Source organism: Schistocerca cancellata, chromosome 1, assembly GCF_023864275.1.
Source record: "Schistocerca cancellata isolate TAMUIC-IGC-003103 chromosome 1, iqSchCanc2.1, whole genome shotgun sequence".
Taxonomy (NCBI): domain Eukaryota; kingdom Metazoa; phylum Arthropoda; class Insecta; order Orthoptera; family Acrididae; genus Schistocerca; species Schistocerca cancellata.
This window is the reverse complement of record NC_064626.1, coordinates 621,653,701-621,675,355: the sequence shown is the minus strand read 5'-3', so window position 1 is coordinate 621,675,355 and position 21,655 is coordinate 621,653,701. Positions and strand designations below refer to the sequence as shown.

Genomic DNA, 21,655 nt, shown 5'->3' with positions numbered 1-21,655 from the left:
ATAGCTTAAAGAGCAATTGCAGGGTTAGGCTCGTGATTGTTAGTCCGAGTTTGAAATAATCCCATGTTTTGCTTGTCAGTTAAAGAAGCCTCCTTATCTTCCAAATAATAATAATTATTCTCCACATCTAATTCATAAATATGCTGTGGTTACTAAATGTTAACTTTGAAACTGAAATAAATTTTTAAACTGTCACTCAGCCATTATTGATACATGTAAGGTCATTGTCAGACATTTCGCCATTATTAATACTTGTCAAACTATTATTAGTCATGATGATTTCTGAAGTTTTTGAATAGACTTAATTTATGAAAACCCTTCTTACAAGTTATGTAGTAGTTAACAAGTCCCAAGCAAACTCCTTTTTATTAAATTCATTCTTAGTAGAAATAAGCTTTAGCGCTGCTGCTGCATGTGCTGCGAATTGCCGTAAACCACTTGGAAAAAGGCAGCCATCTAAAGAGGTGAGTGCAAAACTTAGGGCCAAAACAGTGACAATGGCACACCACAACATGTCATGTACTCCAATCCAGTAAATTCCGTTGCACAAGCAAATTTTTTTGACTTGTAAATTCTTATTCAAATACGCACTGAGATAGCTTATCCAAATGTTAGTTTTAAGTTTTTCATGTAAAGATTTGTTGATGGCTTAAATGACAGTTAAACTGACACTAATACAACACGCACACAGTGTTATGCAGGTTAGATTCCGCTTACTGATAGCTCAGGTTGCTTATCGAGTCCAGTTTCACACACCAATATAGGTTTTATTTGGTGTAGGTACGTTACAATCTTCATATTTATTTTATGAATAACCTCATAATCGAACTCACTGAGTGAGAGAGCACATCTTATTAATCAACTCAAAGGATCTTTCAGCCCTAACAGCTATTTCAATGATTCATGATCTTTTATTACATTCAATTTCTGTTCCTATAAATAATAACAAAAAACGTGATCTTTTATTACCTTCAATTTCTATTCATATAAATAATAACAGAAAATATGCTATTACATATATAACTGCTAGCATTTTCTTCTCTGCAGTGGAGGAGCTGCACTCAGCTTCGCTCAGCTGTCCTTATGCATATGCTACTGGATGATCCTTTCCATCGGTATTTTGGCCAAAGTAGAACCAACCATCCCATTACTGTCGTTGCATGAGAGGATAAATTCCTTCTCAGAATCAGGAATGATCAATACTGGATCAGAAACTAATGCTATCCTCACTGATTCAGACGCTATTTTACATTCCGCTGACCACTGGATATTCACATCCTTCCCACATCCTTCCTTAATAACTGATTCAATAGTCCTGCAATTTGTGCAAAAGTTTTTGCAAATTGTCGATAATATTTATCATAAGCCCAGAAACAAGTGCAGCTCCTTTGTGGACTGTGGTGTTGTAAAGTTCCAGATTGCCTCTATTAGGCAAGTATCAGCTTGAACACCTTTCTCGCTGGACACATGTCCAAGGTAATTCACCAATTTCGGCACAGAAAGGTATTTACCTGTGCTAAGCATCAGGCATGTTGATTTTAGTCTGATGAACATGTGCTCCAAGGGTTTCGCATGTTCCAGCATAACTATTGATAATACAATGCCAGTGTCCAAATAGTCCAGGCATTTTTTAGGCTTCAGTCCATGTAGCACTCCATCTAATAACATCCCGAATGAGGCTGGTGCGTTTTTGAGCCGAAACAGCACCCTATGGTATTGGTAAAGACCCAATGGTACTGTGAATGCTGTCTTTAGTCTCTCCTCCAGGACTACCTCTACCTAGTGACAACCATTTCTTAGATCCATCACTGTAAAGTACTTGGACTCTCCTAAATTGTCCAACGTTTTTGTAATGTTTGGAATCAGATATGTGCCAGTTACTGTCTTAGAGTTGAGGTATCTGCAGCCACAACAAAATCAGTATTTCTTTGTATCATCTGGTGATTTCTTTTTAACAATGATCACTGCTGCGTCTAATGGGCTATCAAAATGATCTATTATCGCTTGTGACAAATGCTGATCTATGAAATCCTCCACTGAAGACTGGAGGTGCTATGGTATGTGGTACACCACGGCACCATCAGCAAATAGACGCAGATTGTGGTTTACCCTATCCACCAGATCATTTATGCATATAGAAAATAACAGCGGTATTATCACACTTACCTGAGCCACTCCTGACGATATTATTGTCTCTGATGAGCACTTGCAATCGAGGACAACTTAATGGGTTCTATTACTCACGAAGTCTTCGAGCGACTGACATAACTGGGAATTTATGCTCACACCTTTGTTAACAGTCTGTACTGGAGCACTGGGTCAAATATTTTTCCTAAATCTAGGAATATTGAATCTGGAATATGGAATGCCTCTTGCCTTTCATCCATGGTTCGCAAGATATGATGTAAGAAAAGGGCAAGCTGATTCGTGGTCATAAACTTTTTCGTCTCAAGGAAATTTATTACATTCGAAAGGAGAATATGTTCAAGAATTCTACGGAAACCGATGTTGAGGATACTGTCTGTATTTCTGGGAGGCTGTTCTTTTAGTTTCTTATATATAGGAGTCACCTGCGCTTTTTTCCAGTCGGTTGGGACTTTGCGTTTGGCGGGAGATTCAGGATATCTAATAATGGGACCAGTGCCATAGTGCACTTTTTGCAAAACCGAACTGGGATTCGGTCTGGACCTGGTCACTTATTTGCTTTCAACTCTTTCAGTTGTTTCTCTAAGCTAGGAATTCTTATTGCTACGTCCTCCGTACGGGAGTGTGTGCTATGGTTCAAATGGTTCAAATAGCTCTAAGCACTATGGGACTTAACATCTGAGGTCATCAGTCCCTTAGACTTAGAACCACTTAAACCTAACTAACCTAAGGACATCACACACATCCATGCCCGAGGCAGGATTCGAACCTGCGACCGTAGCAGCAGTGCGGTTCCAGACTGAAGCGCTTAGAACCGTTCGGCCACAGCGACCGGCTTGTGCGATGGTGAAACGGTATGTTTGTACGATTCCCCTGCGTGAACGATTTCTTAAATGCAAAATTTAAAACTTTGTCTTTCCTTTTGCAGTCTTCTACTGCTACATCAGACTGGTCAATAAATGATTGGATAGAAAGAAGCCTTCGACCCTCTTAACGATTTAACATGGGACCAGACTTTTCTGGGGTTCTCGGCAAGATCTTTTGCTAAGTCAATCAGGTGGTATTACTATGATTCGCGCGTTAATCTTTTTACAGCGCTCAAGTTTCTACTACCTTTTGCCTACCGTCATTCATGCATTCTCTTTTGAACCGAGAATGCAACAGCCTTTGCTTCCTCAGTATTTCCATGAATTCCGTTGTTAAACCTCGATGGGGCCTTTTCCGCCCTTAATCCACTCACTCGGCACATACTTCACCAGTGCGCAATTTACAATCCGCTAAAACTTTACCCATAATTCCTCAACGTTCGTCATATTGGAACTAAAAGATGTCAATTCATTGTCTAAGCGGAATTCTAACAATTGCTTATGTGCTCTTTCTGTCAAAAATACACTGAGGTTACAAAGGTCTCAGGATATCTCCTAATATCGCGAGGGACTTCCTTTTCTCGGCGTAGTGCGGTAACTCGACGTGGCATGGGCTCAACAAGTCGTTGGAAGTCCCCTTCAGACATCAATAATTGCGAAAGTGTTGTCGATGCAGAGTTTTGTGCACGAACCGACCTCTCGATTACGCCCCATAAATGTTCGATGGGATTCATCTCGGGAGATCTGGGTGGCCAAACAATTTTCTCGAATTATCCAGAATATTCTTCAAAGCGATCGCGAACTAGTATGGCCCGGTGACATGGCGCATTGTCACCTACAAAAATTCTATAGTTGTTCGGATCGAAATAGTCTCCAAATATCCGCACATAAACACTTCCAATCAGTGATCGGTTCAGTTGGACCAGAGGACCAGTACATTCCATGTAAACACAGCCCACACTATCTGGAAGCCACCACTAGGTTACGCAGTGCCTTGTTGACAACTTGAGTCCATCGCTTTGTGGGGTCTGTGCCAACCTCGAATTGAACCATCAGCTCTTAGCAAGTGAAATCGGGATTCATCTGACCAGGCCACGATCTTCCAATGGTCTAGGATCCAACCGACAGGGTCACGAGCCCAGAAGAGAGGCTGCAGGCGATGTCTTGCTGTTAGCAAAGGCGCTCGCGTCGGCCTTCCACTACCCAAATCCATTAACGCCAAATTTCGCTGCACTGTCCTAAGAGATATGTTCGCCGTACCGTACGTCCCACATTGATTTAGGGGGTTATTTTACGCCATGTTGCTTGTCTGTTGGCACTGACAACTCTACGCAAATGCCGCTGCTCTTCGTCGTTAAGTGAAGGCCGTCGACCAATACGTTGTCCGTGGTAAGAGGTAATGCCTCAAATTTGGTATTCTGAGCACGCTCTTGACGCTGCGCATCTCGAAATATTGAATTGCCTAACGATTTCCGAAACGGAATTTTCTATGTGTCCAACCGCAAATACCATTCCGCGTTCAAAGTCTGTTTATTCCCGTCGTGCGGCCACAATCAGGTCGGCAACCTTTTCACATGAATCACCTGAGCAGAAATGACAGCTCCGCCAATAAATTGCCCTTTTTTACCTAGTGTAAGCGATACTGCCGCCATCTGTATATGTGCGTATCGCTATCCCATGACTTTGTCACCCCAGCGTACTTACTTAACCTTCCTGATTTATTAACTTTAGTAACTGTAGCCGCTATAATGACATCATGGTCACTAATTCCTGTCCCTTTACTGACGCCATCGATAATGTCAGGCCTGTTTGCAGCTACAAGATCTAAAATATTTCCATTGCACGTGGACTGTCTAACTAGTAGTGACGCTAGTGCTGTAGGTCAGTGAGCGGCGTGGGCAAGTCGCCGTGCAGGATGCATCAGGGAAGATGAATAGGTGTTGACTGTTCCGGACGTTTGTCCAGCACAGGGCGACTCCACACCACATCGCTCTCGTGTACAGCGCATTGTGCTCTTAGGTGATGAGCCGTGGTGGCTTTAATTTTGCGGGCATGCCACTGCACTGGCGCCACTAACTACTTGTACAGCCGATATCGACCTGGTCGTATTCCCAGAGTAAGGATGTTTAGTCAAGGAATGTGTTGTTGGGTTTGGTGGGCCGTGGTACCGGCAGTATAGTCTGTGTCGAAGGCAGTGTGCTGTTAAAAGAGGGTGTGCCCTGATATTTAGATTTGTAGGTGGTTGTAATCCACGTTGTCAGTTTTCATGTAATACTAAGGAGCGTCAGGCTTGTGACTTGTATTTGTATCCACTTCTGCAATACGTTAATATTTCCTACGTCTTAGTTATTGTCGTTTGTAGTCTTATGAGGGCAGATTATTGTTTCCTTTCGATGCATGTTGGTACGATAGTTCTGGCAGCTGAGGACGCGTTCCTGTTTCCCGAGCCCAGAGCAGAGACATGTTTTCTTGCTACTGTGGCTACACTTCCGTCGTCGCACAACGGCTAGGTTTGCCCACAGCCAGACACCTCGTGTTATCTCAGGTTAAGTAAATTTGATTGTTTTGGTACATGTCATGCCGGAGTGTCGTCCAGTAAATTCCGGAACCCATGATCTACTCAGATGTTGAGAGCTGCGCAAGCAGACAAGCCTTACGGTGTGTTCTGCAAGTCCAAACCCCATTAACAACATGTTGAAATCTTGCAGGCCTCATTTTGCTAGTTCTGGGGCGTGTTAAGTTTTAACGACTTTTACTTTGAGCATGTACTGTTGAGTTTTTTTTATCTGCAGTCGTTAGCTAACTCCATTCATTGTCAAACTTGCGTGGTTGCTGGGATAACTGGTTGCTGTGATCTGTCACTTTTCTTGTGTTTTTAGGGATTGTATATTGATTTAAGGGTCATTATTAATGTTTCTGCTGGTGTGTACCAGTCGGGAGTCACATTTAAATTGTATGCCTTCCCGCTTTTCGTGTATTTTGGGGATTGTGTATTTTATTGTTTCAGAGGTTTTACTAAGGTTTATAAATTTTTAAGGGCTTTCCAACATCCACAGTCAGTGGCGTGACTTGTTATCCTTTCTATACTCTGGGTGTGCGTTATCTCTTTTTTTTCAAGTTTTATCCATGCTTGGGAATTGTTATACTTTTAGTGGCAGTCATTTGCAATTTATTTTACCGGTAAAAGTCAGTTTATTGAACCATCCTGCAGTCACGCCTAGTTGGTGTGGCTTCTTACTTGTATTTGGGGACTTACGTATATTCCTGGTTTTAAGCCGTGTTCTTAATGGTACAAATTGTTAAAGTGTTTTATTGAGGAATTGATCCTGTTTAAGTCCTTTAAATCTCTTGTTGTGAGGCATCAGGTGCCTGCCCAGGATGATGGTTGTCGTTGAAGGATAGACCTTGGTCTCCCACCATGGAACGACCAAGATAGCAGCAGATAGTCGCGGAATGCCCACTGCCATGCTTGGACGGTTTGGGGACGACAGCTTGCAGATCATCCACGAACGAGTTTCAGTAGTGAGGGCTGGCGGCACAATAATCTTGTCTTCATCCACAATGTCCAAGGAAACTGCAGGGGCTAGCCACAACTGTAGCTTGCATCAGAATGGCTGTATCTCGGCGTTGAAGCCAGCAAGCAAGTAGCAGGCAGACCATCTCCGATCAGCTTGTCGTAGTTTCACTGGTACTCAAAAGTCTGTCATTCCCTCTGGTAGTGGTAGCACGGACAGAATGGTGACATGACTGATTGTGTCTGTGAGCTCTTCATACTCCCGCGTTAGGATGTATTGTGGTGTTTGGTCTTTTGCTTCCCTCGCTCGGAGGTTCTGTGGCAAAGCTCAATTAGTGCCTCGCCATCTGCTGCATTGGAAGTACGCTGTGTTGACACACTGACTGCCGCACCAAAAAAATGAAATGACCATACATGGCATTGTCGGCCGGAGGCCCCATGCGGAGGAGTTCGACCGCCGTACTGCAAGTCCTCTTTAGTTGACGCCACTTCGGCGACTTGCGAGTTAATGATGATGAAAGACACACAACACCCAGTCATCTGGAGGCAGAGAAAATCCCTGACCCCGCCGGAATCGAACCTGGGACCCCGTGCGCGGGAAGCGAGAACGGGATTGCAAGACCACGAGCTGCGGACACTGCCGCACCACTTTCGTACTGACGTGCTTGGCTCTGAGCTCGCCGAGTGAAAAGTTCAAAAAATTTAAGTATGCACACTGAATTCATTCTGGGGTGCAACAAAGCGTTTAACTTCTTTTCATTACTTTTATACTGCATTGCTGTGCAGTTACTTGCTTTAACTGCTTCTCATTACTTAACCGATAATTCACTTTGCACTGTCCGATTCTGCCTCATTGTCGTATAAAGAATAGTATTAGTTCTATGACTGTGTTGATATGGTCGTAAATCTAGTTTGCGACTGCCGAAACATATGTTGCAGCTTATACACGACAAAATTAAGCCATGTTGAGAAAATCCCCGTAAATAAATCATTGTAATTAGTGTGTCAAATCTCTTATAACCATTGTTGATATCTGCTTCTGATTAAGTAGTGTTTTTTCATGTGATTTATGGAAATTTGGAAAGAATTTTCCCCTTATTTTATGCTATTCAAATAGGTATTGATTTAAGAAGTAAATTGCAACTGGCCATGATTAGGCCGAGTATCAACAGTTGAATTGTATGGCTATACAGTTGCGAAGTTAATTTAGTCACATGTCTTCTCACGTGTACTGTGAGATGTAGATGCCCAAATACCGACGATGGCTCCTGGTAGCCTATTTCGTTCAGGGTATGCGCATTAGAAGTAGTGATCAACTAACATTGCAAGTCTAATTAATTATAGGCACCTCAAAAATTACTGAAGAGTGCTGCCACATTACAGTGAAGCCCACCTGAACTCCTTTGCAAAACGTTTTTGGTTGTGTGAGTCTTCGGTATTTATACCCTGGAAGGGACATTAAAATATGGTCATCTCTAGTTTCTCATTCTCAGCTATCACCTTTGGTACCAAGAAGAGCAGCAGCAGATACATACTGTTTCTCAACAGTGGAAGATATGGAGCAGCTGATAGTAATGTAATACATCACATATTCACTTGCTTAGTGAGTGACGATCTTTATAAAGCAAGCCTTCACACCATATAGCGCTATGTAAATTTTTTTTATTACTTTTCAATAGAATCTATGCGATACCCGCCAGTTTCAATACAGTTCAGATAGCGCAGCCGTCTTTTCCTTGGTAAACTTAGTAATATGCAGTGCATTTTAGACAAGAGACGTATTGCAGTCCAGCATAAAACTGGATAAAATCTGTGTTTACATAATTGAAACGATGATGTTTGGATCTCCAATAGGCAAAAGAGAAATAACTTCGTCATACACGCGCCGTGAAATGGCTATTTCACAGCTTGCTTCCGAGAGGGAAATTTGCGCCCAAGCTGTGCCGTGGCGATATGAGGCATCTAAGGGCAGTCCAAAGTAGGAAAATGGAGTGGTAAGTGGGACTGGGGGGCTATGCCTGACTGCTGTTGGCAGCAGCTGACAAGTCTCAGTGCAGCCGGGGATTTTCAGTGCGGGTTGGCTGAGCTTCCTGTGCATAGGCAAGGCTGTTTCATGGAGTTGCCACAGTGAACACAGTTCAGTGTAGATCAGTTACACGACTGTTGCGGAATCGGCTACATCTTCTGCGAGCCAGCGCTAGCTCGCCATGGTAAGTGACGGACGAGTCTGCAGTGCGTCGCTGACGGTAAACATTAGCGTGACGGCCGAGCTTGTTTGGTACTCGCTTGGCTAGCCCAGGATACTCTGGTGGCCGCAGATACGTGTGATGGAGGATGGGTGACAACTGGTCGGTGTGAAGCAGCCACAGTGGACCAGAGTTGGAATCCGGCAGTGAAAGTGAACACACTCTTCCCACTCGACTTAAACTGCCCATTCACAGGCCGAAATGTCGGCCAATCCCCTCCGTCCCCCCTCCCACCGCTGCTGAACACGCTGCCGACCTGCCTGACTGTGTGTGGGCACGCTACGACTGTGTGCTTGACCCTACCTGTGCCCAGGCGCAAGGCAGTTTACACTGTGCCAAAACAGAAGAGAAAAGAATGGAGTGTGTCGTGGCAGGTAGTGGTGTGCTGGTGGAGCTGACATACCCGACATACCCAGGCCCTGGACCCAACCGCTACAAAATCATACACCAGAAAGGCAAACGTGTCACGGCAGACCAGCTTGTCGGGGGGGGGGGGGGGGGGCTAGGCTTCGGTGACTGGTCACCTGTGAATGGGTGGCTTTAGAGAGGAGCAGCTGACAGCGTTTGCGTCTGTACATCCAGGAGATATGACAGCTGGGAGCCAGGAAGTGTTTGCAGGAGAAATATTTCCGTTATGATGATTGGAAGTGATTTGTGCCATTGTGTTGTGCTGGGCTTTGAGCCTGTGGTGGCATTAGTGTATTCGAAATATTTTGGATAGATGAAATGGAGGGTCCACTATCGGACCTATAATTTGAGGATCAGTGGCTTACATTAATGTTTTGTATTTTGATTAAATACTGTAAAGCAATGAATTATCTGACGAACTGTGTTGTAGTGGTAAACTTTTAGTGATTCAGGTTGCCTTCCTATATGCCACGATCACTGATGTATGTTTCTTCATTGTTTCACTTTCGATTGTTCACTCTAAATTGTGTATGTAGTCCGTGTAGTCTGTCTGCAGTTGCTTAAGGTGCTGGCATAGTGGGCCCAGTGCTACCTTGTTGAATAATGTGTTTTGTTGTAAGTTACACTTTAGTACCTTCTCTGTAAAGTTGATCTCAGTGTGGCGCAGTGTTTATTTTGGATCATGTATATTTGGTTATGATTGTCAGATTGTATATTCATTTATGCCCCTTACTGTTTTAATTATTATTGTGGAGCTTGAGCTTCTTTTATGAATTTTTATGTTGTTATATCGGGTGCTAAGGGAGTACCAGGCCGAAGCACTCACCCAAGTTGACTTATCTATGCATGCTTGTTTTATTTGGTGCCTTGGTGGTGGACACTGCTCTGTATTCCAGTTATGTTTTGATACTGTATTTTTATTGCATTGGCTGTCCAGTCTGTATCATTCCCTCTTATGAGATGAGGGTGTTGATCACCATTGCGGGTGGCGGTGGAGTTAGTGCTGTGAAATACTTTGTTCACAGCATGCTTGAATTTCCTTTGACCAGTGATTTACGCTAGCATGGATAAGGTGCTTCAGTAATACAAGAGTGTGCAGGTACCAGAAAGCTGGCTGACACAGCACCATATTGAGGTTTGCTATGGCGATGTGGGACAGATAAAGGCAGTCTAAAGTATGGAACTGGAGTGAAAACTGGTACTGGAAGCATGGGCCTGACCACTATAGGGAGCACCTGAAAAGCCCTGATGCAATGTGGCAGGCCTCACAGTACATGACAGCCAAGTTTGCTTTGCATCAGTGTGGTTGGCTCATGGAGCTAGTGCAGTGAACACTGTTCGGTGTAGACGATTTGCACGATTAGAATGGAATTGGCTACACCTTCTGGGAACGAGCGAGAGATTGCTGTAGGAAGCAGTGGACCAGCCTGCAGTGCATCGCCAGGGCTAGGCATTTGCAAGATGGCCGACTTTGCTTGCTATTGGCAGGGCCAGCCCGGGATGTGCCAGTACTTGCATGGTTATGTGTGATGGAGGTTTGGTGATCAAAGGTCAGCGTGAGGCAATTACAAGGGAACAGAGCTGGAATCTGATGATGAAAGTGAAGACATGCTGGGGGAAGTTTGACAGTGCCGCCTGGAGCCAGAGCATATAGCATGCAAGCACCAAGACAGGGAGATGTGGACTGTCAACACTCTGAGTGGCCTGCTGCTAATGTGATGCATCATTTGGCTGGAGCAGCAGATGGTGTTTGCCTCTATATGTCGAGGATACAGCACCTGGGAGCAAGGAAGTGTTTGTGGTAGAAATGTTTCCATTATTGTTATTGGAAGGCTATGCATAGGAGTGATTTGCACCATTTTGTTGTGCTGGTATTTGAGTCTATGGTGAAATTAATGTATTGGCAAGATTTTGAATCAATGAACTTGTGGGGCTGCTATTGGGCCTGTAATTTCCTCAAGTGTGTATATAATGTTTTGATGACACATACTCTGGCTCTGTGAGCCTGAATATTGTAAAGCAATGAATTATCTATGTAACTGTATTTTAGTGATAAGCTTTTGGTGTCTGAAGTTGTTTTTCTATGTGTCTTGGAACTTGATGTACGTTTGATTATTGTGTCACTGTAGAATGTTTATGTTGTCTGCCTTAAGGTGTTGGTTGTACTGGGGTGCCATTGTGCACCTTGTTGACTATCTTGTGTTGTTGTAGGTTATTCTGAATGCCTCTTTTGTAAAGTGAATCTCAGTGTGGTGAAGTGTTTACACTGGATGATATATGAGTATTTAGGTAAAATTATCAGATTTTATTTTCATTTCCATCACCTTAAGGTTTTTATTACTATTATGGAGTGAGAGCTTATTTTCCTGAATTCTTACTTTATTATAGTATGTGTGAATCCAATAAAACTGGGTGCAAATTCCTTGTTTGTTTTGCCTGTGGCATGTGCTCTGGTAACTGTATGACTCATACTGTTAATAAAATTAAATTAAAGTTGTTGAAGAGCCCCCCCCTCCAGCCTGTTAATAAAATTAAATTAAAGTTGCTGAAGAACCCCTCCCCCCCCCCCCCCCCCCGAAGCCAAACTCTACTCCCACGGAAGTCCTGCACTTCACTGTGCTAATTATAAATTGAAAAATCTGATTCAGTTTCATATCTCATACCGCCATGTCCAATCTCATTCAGGGAGTAAAGAAAATGAAAATGAAGGAAACGAAGGACTAAAAGCAGAATGAATGAGCTATATATGGTGCCACCTACTGGCAGCAGTTTAAGCCAGTAGTCGGTAGTGAGGTAAATGAAATGAACAAGCGGTTCTGACTTTTCCGAGTGTAACGCCAACCAGCATATACAGAGCCAGTGGGATACTCCCTGTTTGGTAAGAGTGCAGAAAGTTCACGATGGTAGTATGTCTGTGGAGTATTCTAATGCATGTGGAAATTTGATTTAACATTCCCATCTCATGGATTTAGAATCATAAGTGTCTTATGAGAAAAAAATTTTGAAATAAATCCTAGTCATTGGCACACAATGCTGTGACGAATCTCCACAGCAGCTGCCTGTTGTTGGCACTATGCTGGTAATAAAGTTTATTCCTCCACCATAATTCGAAATGGTTGTCTACAGGTCATAATAGCTGTAGCAACGTCAAGAGTGCTGGATAGCATTGATCCTGTTGGTGGTTGAGGAGTATAACTGTGATGGTGTCTGGCTGTCCACCTCGCCACATGTGTGTGGTTTCTCTGACGGGAACAGGAACAGATTCAATGACAGTCAGGTTGAAACTAATTGATTTATTTCTTTGGTGCAGCATATATCAGAGTTCCCATGCCAGTGTCCAACAAGTGGTGTGTGGTTGTCGAATCCATGGTCAAGGCAGCATTGTCCTATCAGCAGTCCAGCCGCTGTTTACATAAACAGGCGGTGTGGCTCGGAGAGATGTGCTTGTTAGGAAGGCACCTGGCACTGCTGGTGCTTCAAATAGCTCTAAGCACTATAGGACTTAACATCTGAGGTCATCAGTCCCCTAGACTTAGAACTACTTAAACCTAACTAACCTAAGGACATCACACACATCTATGCCCAAGGCAGGATTCGAACCTGCGACCTTAGCAGCAGTGCGGTTCCGGACTGAAGCGCCTAGAACCGCTCGGTCACAGTGGCCAGCTGCTGGTGCTGAGTCAGTGTTAGTTATGTTAGTTACGCAGTCGTGCTTCACGGTCTGTGGGGACCGAGTGATGCTGCCATCTGACCAGGTGACCAGGTGATGGCTTACAAGCTGGGTTGTGTCATCCAAGGAGTGAACTCTAGTTCTCGAAGTCTAGATGGTGGCACCTGTCACTAGTTGACAGTAAATGGGTCTGTGACTAGAGGGGTCCTATTTCGAGTCCAGACCCATCGAATCAGATGCTGGACTACATAGTGGGGTTCCTGTAGAATGATTGACATCAGTGAGTACACCAGCAGATGGCGGAAGAGCGACGTTGCTTCTCTGGCTCACATGGCGGTAGCCTGCTGCACAGCGCTGTGATTGAGTTAGATGCCTAAGCGGTTAAAGGCGCTACAGTCTGGAACCGCGCGACCGCTACGGTCGCAGGTTCGAATCCTGCCTCGGGCATGGATGTGTGTGATGTCCTTAGGTTAGTTAGGTTTAAGTAGTTCTAAGTTCTAGGGGACTGATGACCTTAGAAGTTAAGTCCCATAGTGCTCAGAGCCATTTTTAGATGCCTTTTACCGACTGCGTGGACTGTATTTATAAGCAATAGGGCCAGATGTGTTAACATGTAGATTCCCAGAGGCCGCGTAGTTTCTCTCTTGCAACGATGCAGAATTGGACTAGATTTCTTTTAGATTTAGGTTAGATTAGATTAGTACTTGTTCCATAGATCATGAATACGACACTTCGTAATGATGTGGACCGTGTCAGGTTAATAAAAGTTGTCTATACAAGATATTACATTAGACAAAATATTACATGACACTCAATATTTTTAAATTTTTTGGGAGGGGTTTGGGAAATTACCCACTTCCTATATCCAAAAATTCATCTAATGAATAGAAGGAGTTGCCATTAAGAAATTCTTTTAATTTACTTTTAAATGCTATATGGCTATCTGTCAGACTTTTGATGCTATTAGGTAAGTGACCAAAGACTTTTCTGGCAGCATAATTTACCCCCTTCTGAGCCAAAGTTAGATTTAACCTTGAGTAGTGAAGATCATCCTTTCGTCTAGTGTTGTAGCCATGTACACTGCAATTACTTTTGAATTCGTTCGGATTGTTAATAACAAATTTCATAAGTGAATATATATATTGTGAGCCTACAGTGAAGATTTCTAGCTCTTTGAATAAGTGTCTGCAGGATGATATTGGATGAGCACCAGCAATTGTTCTGATTACACGCTTTTGTGCAATGAACACTCTTTTACTCAATGGTGAGTTACCCCAGAACATGATGCCATACGAAAGCTGAGAATGAAAATAGGCCTGGTAAGCTAATTTACTCAGATGTATATCGCCAAAATTTGCAATGACCCTGATAGCATAAGTAGCTGAACTCAAACGTTTCAGCAGATCCTCAGTGCGTTTTTTCCAGTTCAACCCCTCATCAATGCATACACTTAGAAATTTTCAATATTCTACCTTAGCTACCGATTTCTGATTGAAGTCTATATTTATTAATGGTGTCATTCCATTTACTGTGTGGAACTGAATGTACTGTGTTTTGTCAAAGTTTAATGAGAGCCCATTTGCAGAGAACCACTTAATGTTTTTCTTTAAAACATCGTTTACAATTTCACCAGTTAATTTTTGTCTGTCGGGTGTAATAGCTGTACTTGTATCATCGGCAAAAAGTACCAGCTCTGCATCTTCGTGAATATAGAATGGCAAGTCATTAATATATATTAAGAACAGCAGAGGACCCAAGACCGAACCTTGCAGCACCCCATTCTTGATTGTTCCCCAGTTTGAGAAATCACCACTAATGGCTGCTAAACGGGTGGTTGTGCCAACGTACTTAGGCCAACCGTGTCGGTGAAATGCTGCGCCAGCTAACTGCTGCGACCACCGCAGTTACGCCAGCAGTAACTTGTGCTGGCCAGCGCCGCTACATAATGTTAATAAACTCATCTGGAAAGTCTCTAACTAACGAGTGGAAGCGTTCTCCTCCAGTGAGTTACGTGTCACATTGAGAAATGCAGCAGGTCCCGTGGCTTACCTCTTGCGTTCCGGCGCCGGGGACTTGTCGGGTGCCGCGGCCGTGGGGCTGGTGAGCGAGGTGCCGCGGCGCAGCACGCGCATGGCGCGCGCGCCCCTGCCGCCTCCGCAGCCCGCCCCACCGCCTCCGCCACCCCCGCCGCCGTCGTCTGACTGCCAGGAGCCGCGCCGGCCGACCAGCTGAAGATTGCGCTCCAGATTGGCGATGTTCTGCTCGATGTCGATTAGCATCTGCTGGTCGTCGTCCAGCGCGTCGAAGACCGCGTCTCCTGCCACTTCTGCGCCACCTGGTGGCGTGTACGCGATTTCGAACGAGATGCGGGTCTGTGGACAGAAGGGCAAAATGTTGCAACAATGACCTCCATCCTAAAATCAAGCTGCCGTACAAAGGCGGAATATAAAAATTTTGTAAAGTATACGGACAGAATAAAGTGTGCACCAAACCTCAGGCTGTCAGTTTAGCTGGAAGAGCTGGAAATACAGGGTGTTTCAAGAGGATTCATCCGACTTCACAAGACGATATCTTTTGCATAAATCAAGTGAGGATATTGAGGTAAATTTTTATTTGTGCATCGAAACTAAACGTTTACCTTGGTGCCAGTTGTAAGTTGCCGCTTCATGTAGTTGATAGTAGAGGTCTCTCTGGTGGAACAATCTCGCTCGATCCGTCGTTCAGTACACATCGCGCTTCGTGTGGAGACGACGTCAACACAACAACAAAAGTTATTTGCCTTCTCCGACTCAACAGGTGCACTTCAGTAACAACTATACTATGTGATTACAACAATGAGCTGTCTCAATGGTGCGTCCACCGTCCGTCATTTTGCACCAATGGCCTCAGAGGTGATCTTGATCTCACAGAACGTGATACATACATACATACATATATTAATCCTTGTTTCATAATTCATGAATACGACATTTCGTAATGATGTGGAACGTGTCACTTTAACATAAGTTTTGTTTACACAAAATAATTAATTAATTAATTTTTTTACAGTTACTACTTCATATCTAAGAATTCATCTATTGAGTACAAGGAGTTGTCATTCAGAAATTCTTTTAATTTGCTTTTAAATGTTGGTTGGCTATCTGTCAGGGTTTTTCATACTATTTGGCAAATGACCAAAGATTTTTGTGGCAGCATAATTCACCCCTTTCTGTGCCAAAGTGAGATTTAATCCAGAATAGCGAATATCATCCTTTCTTCTAATGTTGTAGCTATGCACTTCGCTGTTATTTTTGAATTGGGATGGGTTATTAATGACAAATTTCATAAGTGAATATATGTATTGCGAAGGTACTGTGAATATCCCGAGTTCCATAAATAAATGTCTACAAGGTGATCTTGGGTGGGCTCCAGCTATTATTCTGACTACACGCTTTTGTGCAATGAATACTTTCTCTCATAATGACGAATCGCCCCAAAATATGATGCCATATGAAAGCAGTGAATGAAAATAGGCAAAGTAGCTAATTTACTGATATGTTTATCACCAAAATTTGAAATAACCCTAACAGCATAAGTAGCTGAACCTAACTGTTTCAGCAGATCATCGAAGTGTTTCTTCCAGTTCAATTTCTCATCAATGTACACACCCATAAATTTTGAGTATTCTACCTTAGCAATAGACTTCCGTTTTTATGTTGGGGTTTTTTGCCTTACTTAGAGAGAATTGTACGCAGTATAGCGACAGTAGCGAGCTCAGTAACTCTAGACATGTTTGCAAAAGTGTGTGACGAGTTTGACTATCGTCTCGAAGCATGTCATGCATCCAATGCAAAGTAAATGAAACTTTGTTCCTAAACGTAATTGTAAAAGGTACTCCAACGTATTATGTGCGTCTTTGTAAAATACTCTTGTAAAATTGGAGAATTCTTTTGAATATAAAAACTTTGCAGTCATATGCGTAGGTTAAGGTTTACTCTAACTTACTATTTTCATTCGAGCAGAAGAGATCTAATTGTGAAATCTGAATCTTTCTGGGGAGACTGAGTGGTAGAAATACAATTTTCTTCTCATCGTGTGCAGTTTATTTTGATGTTTCCTCTTTCGAGCACATCAGTTACACACAGCTTTATAACGACGAGTAAGTGATTATTATTATTAGTATTGATTTATCTTTAGTTTAAGTTTTGTGTTTAGAAAGAGACAATTTAACACACATGATCAGCTGTGGCTGTAACATACAGTATTTTGTGTCATTTTCAGTCATACTAGTTTTAAAGTTACTAATTTAAAGTACCACATTAAGTTTCATTAAGAAAATTGTAAGCATAACTACATGTGAACGAGGCAGCAGCCGTTGCCAACGTGCGCGCGCATCTGTCCGCATGGTGCCCGGTACGCTAGTAGTCATGTTGCGTAATTTGTCTCCACACAGTCTAGAGATTGTTTACTTCGAGCGTCCACACTAGTTTTTGTATTAGGATCATTGGCGACATTGTGAGCGGAATGAACGCTCCACGGTTCCTTTTGAGCCGCCTCCCCCCCCCCCCCCCCCCTGTTATAGGAAGTTTTAAAACGTTGATAATTCGGTCACTACTCATAATATTTATAAAACTGAAATTGCTCGCTTTAATAACTAATAGTAAATTAGCACGCATTGAATTTCCGGCTTTGGTCGAAAGTGGAGGCTTCGCAGTTTGAGGCCAGCTCTCTATCGACCGCTTCGTAGTTAGTGTATTCAGTCACACTGTTTGCTCAATTATTATTTCCGCTTTACAGGCTTGTTGATAACTATTTCACAACTGCTATCCGTGATATATCATGAATAGCAGCTTATACAGAGGAGGAGGTGATCCAACTTTCCCGAACAGTATGGACATTGACCAAGCTACTGTTACTGTGGCAGCTATCAGTGCGCTTTATGCTGTGGGTAGTTATCGTGGGCATATGATCAATATGGAAGGCCAGCAAGTAGTAGAAAACAGGAAACGAGCCAGTGAGTTGGTCAGCGGTCCTGTTATTGAGAAAAAAGGTTGCGACAGGAAATATTCTTCTCAAGTAAGTTTATCTGCTGCGACTATGTTTGAAGTGAATAAGTATTTTCCCCATTACCGCCTAAGTTACAAACGCCTCCGGTTAGGTATATCGGCAACCAGTGTCGAAGCAGTACTAACGAAATGAAAGCTGTAGCTGAAAGTTTGTTGCAGACCCTAACATTCTTTGGATCACGTTGAAAGGTGCCTGTTGGTGGCTGTTTCATTTTCTCACCATCAATTATTTTTTCGAGATCTATAATGTATATTTTACATCTATTTCTCAGATGATAAACTAGTCAGATTTATTTCCTATCTATTCTTTGTATGACCACTGCATCGGAAAGTTTGTCTGTGGTGTTCTGTTGGCTCTCAGCCAATCACAGAGCTCGGCGGTAATGTATGCTATGCTCTTTTGGTTCGAAAATGAAGTCAATCATTCTATTCTCCGTCTTCTTTTAGTAGAATCGAGTAGTGTTGCTTGGACTGGTAAGGCGTGCCTTACGCTAGAACCATATTTATAAGGACACGTCGCTTTGATGAATTTACTTGCGTGAGAGAGAGCGATGGGGCTGAATGACTGTGCGATGCATCAGATTACCGGTAAAACAGTCCAAGTTAATTTATTGTGGTGAAGTCTGTCCTGTTGTGTAAGTAAACAGACCACGATTTTGTATCACTTCATGTCCCATTTATCACCAACGTGAAACACACACTTCAAAAAATGTTTTGCATCGCCCGGTTCCCAGAACTCCTGAAGATAGACGTTGGCTGTGGATATTGTATCACAGACATTGTCCAATGCATGAGCAGCGCCTATTAGACGGAGGAGGTGCGACAGCTTATCAGTTCCAGCCATTCCTACAGGTTGGAGGTACACAGCTCGCGTTGTCTGTAGTTCTACTATGCCTAGACGGTCAACATCGCGGTTCGATCGCGTCCGCATTGTAAATTTGTGCCATGAAGGGTTCTCAACAAGGGAAGTGTCCAGGCGTCTCGGAGTGAACCAAAACGATGTTGTTCGGACATGGAGGAGATACAGAGAGACAGGGACTGCCGATGACATGCCTCGCTCAGGCCGCCAAAGGGCTACTACTGCAGTGGATGACTCGGAGGAACCCTAACAGCAACACCACCATGTTCAGGAAAGCTTTTCGTGCAGCCACAGGACGTCGTGTTATGACTCAAATTGTACGCAATAGGCTGCATTATGCGCAACGTCACTCCCGACATTCATGGCGAGGTCCATCTTTGCAACCACGACACCATGCAGCACTGTACAGATGGATCCAACAACATGCCGAATGGACCGCTCAGGATTGGCATCGCGTTCCCTTCACCGATGAGTGTCGCATAGGCCTTCAACCAGACAATCGTCAGAGACGTATTTGGAGGCAACCTGGTCGGGGTGAACGCCTAAGACACACTGTCCAGCGAGTGCAGCAAAGTGGAGGTTCCCTGCTGTTTTGGGGTGGCATTATGTGGGGCCCACCTTCGCCGTTGGTGGTAACGGAAGGCGCCGTAACGGCTGTACGATACGTGAATGCCATCCTCCGACAATAGTAGCATACTCTGCATATTCCGAATTAGCTAGCGCAGGAACGTTCACGATGACTTAAGATACTAAGGTAGCGATATCGTGTCAGACATGGTATGTTGGGAACGGGAGATCAAATATCCGTAGGTTACAGTGTAAAAGACGATGACAATATGTGCATTTACACCCAATCATGTTCATACAAACCAAAACTCAAACGCCCTTGAGTTTGCAGCTTGGGCTAACTCCCCCATGATAGGCCAGCTTCGCGCCAGTCGACTACGAGTGTTAACTATGCTTTGCACCTTTTGGTGTAGCTTCCAGACACAAGGGCAGGGAAGTCGAACATCATGTGAACAGGAGGTCGTACGTTGGCACACAGTACGAGGGGATAACTATATTTGGACGCCAAAACTAAGAACGATTACTGTTAATTACTCATAAATAGCAGCAGTTGCCAAGGACAAGAACCAATGGAAATCGTCTGAGTATATTTTCTTTAATTTGATAACTATCACATGCTACAAACAAGATTAAGTCACAACTGAATGAATTAACTATATATGCCAAACAACAGCAGGGCGCTATCGAAGCCTCACGTTAGTTTAATACTAGTTTTCGGTGCTGGTTAAACCTCGTTCGAGTGTAGAATAATCCGCAATTTCGTGGTAACAGGTTTTTCTACGCCGTAGAATGACTGCATAATATTATGTAAGTTCCGTTAGAGATCAAAAAAGTCATTCATTGTAAATGAAAGACTTCAATGGCATCTGTAAGTTAATAAAGGACGGTTCTAATGTTACCTCCGACCTAGCACAGTCAGATTTGTTACAATTTTTGTTCGAATAAAGTGTCCTTTACTGTGAGAACATAGAGTAATATTGTTCAGGAAGCTGGCTCAACGATAATTCGAGGGGGATGTGTGTTTCATGACTGCAGACCTCTTAATACGCATAGCTTATAGTGTGCAGATGGTTGAATTATATTCGCCGAGGTATATTACTATGATTCTAATTGAAAAATTTTCGTAATAGGCACAAAATAAAAATAGCGTCCGGAAATAATAGCCGTCCTTAAGCATAAATTCACCACTCAGAACTCTAACCATTGCCATTGCTGCACTTGAGTTGACATGTTTGGAAGATGTATCAACACATTTAATACGTACTCAAGAGTGCATTACAATGTTGCGTAGACATCATAAATGTGTCATTTATTTTCGAAGCCTTGCATGTATCTTTCTGCCTTTCCGTTTATTATTTACAGCAATGACTCCAACTCCTTCTGTCAGCGGCCAGAGTACAAGCTATCCTCAAGTTTATGTAAAGATTCATGTGCATCAACGACTCCGGATGTAACTGAAATAATCCCTCTCATGATGACAAGTTTGTATCGACTTGCAGCCGTCAAAACCGAAAATGTCTGTAGGACCGACTTTTGGATATATTCAGCTGCTTTTAGGTGACATTAACCGGCAAACATGATTCAGTTATTTTTTTTTAAATGATATTGTAAAACAGTTTACATCGAAGAGCAAGACAACGGGTTGTATGTATACCCTACAAATACTTCAAGTTGACACTGTCATTCCTTTGTCACATGAAATAATTGTAGCTGATCTGGATAATGTAGTTAGTCCTGCTATTCAGGTGGGGCAATGCACAGATGAACATATGAGTAATAACAAACCTGCTTATAAACAAAGTGTAAGAACAGCTTCACAAAAAACTGATGATTAAAATGTGTATAGCATATAAATGTCAGACGGTGGTGCTGTACCCAGCCGGGAACATTTAATGTAGAAACAAGTTATAATAAGTTGTATGATATTTATGGTTGCTTGCAATTTTAATTTTTACGCTTACTATTGCTCATGCAGGCGCTCCATAAACAGGCGAATGTCAAAATAAAGCCAACTGCTTGCATTTACAAATCATGTAGATACATTTTCCATCATAGTGCTATGACGTATGATAACCCATCACATCTTTTGATATGTGGCTACCAATGAAATGAGCAATTAAATAACAAGAGGCGGGGCGAAATAGCAATGTATCACATAACCTAGCCACAGCAGCTGACGGCTCGCGGTACAGAGAGATGGTGCTGAAATTTTGCCAGCCTGATTGATAGTAGTGCACACGGACGAACAAACGACTGAACGGTTTCATTTTTATGCACAGTATTTTGGCGTGACTTCAGATCACTTACATTTTTTATTCCTCGCGTCTGTTTTCTA

At 43.0% G+C, this 21,655-nt stretch overlaps 1 protein-coding gene across 1 annotated transcript in view; it reads right to left on the bottom strand.

Annotated features, from left to right (window-relative positions):
- LOC126161969 (otoferlin-like) overlaps positions 1-21,655 on the bottom strand; it is a 994,328-nt gene that overhangs the window by 315,101 nt on the left and 657,572 nt on the right. Inside the window, exon 4 of the mRNA XM_049918162.1 lies at positions 14,899-15,221. Coding sequence (XP_049774119.1) covers positions 14,899-15,221 — 323 coding nt within the window. The remainder of the gene's footprint in view (positions 1-14,898; positions 15,222-21,655) is intronic.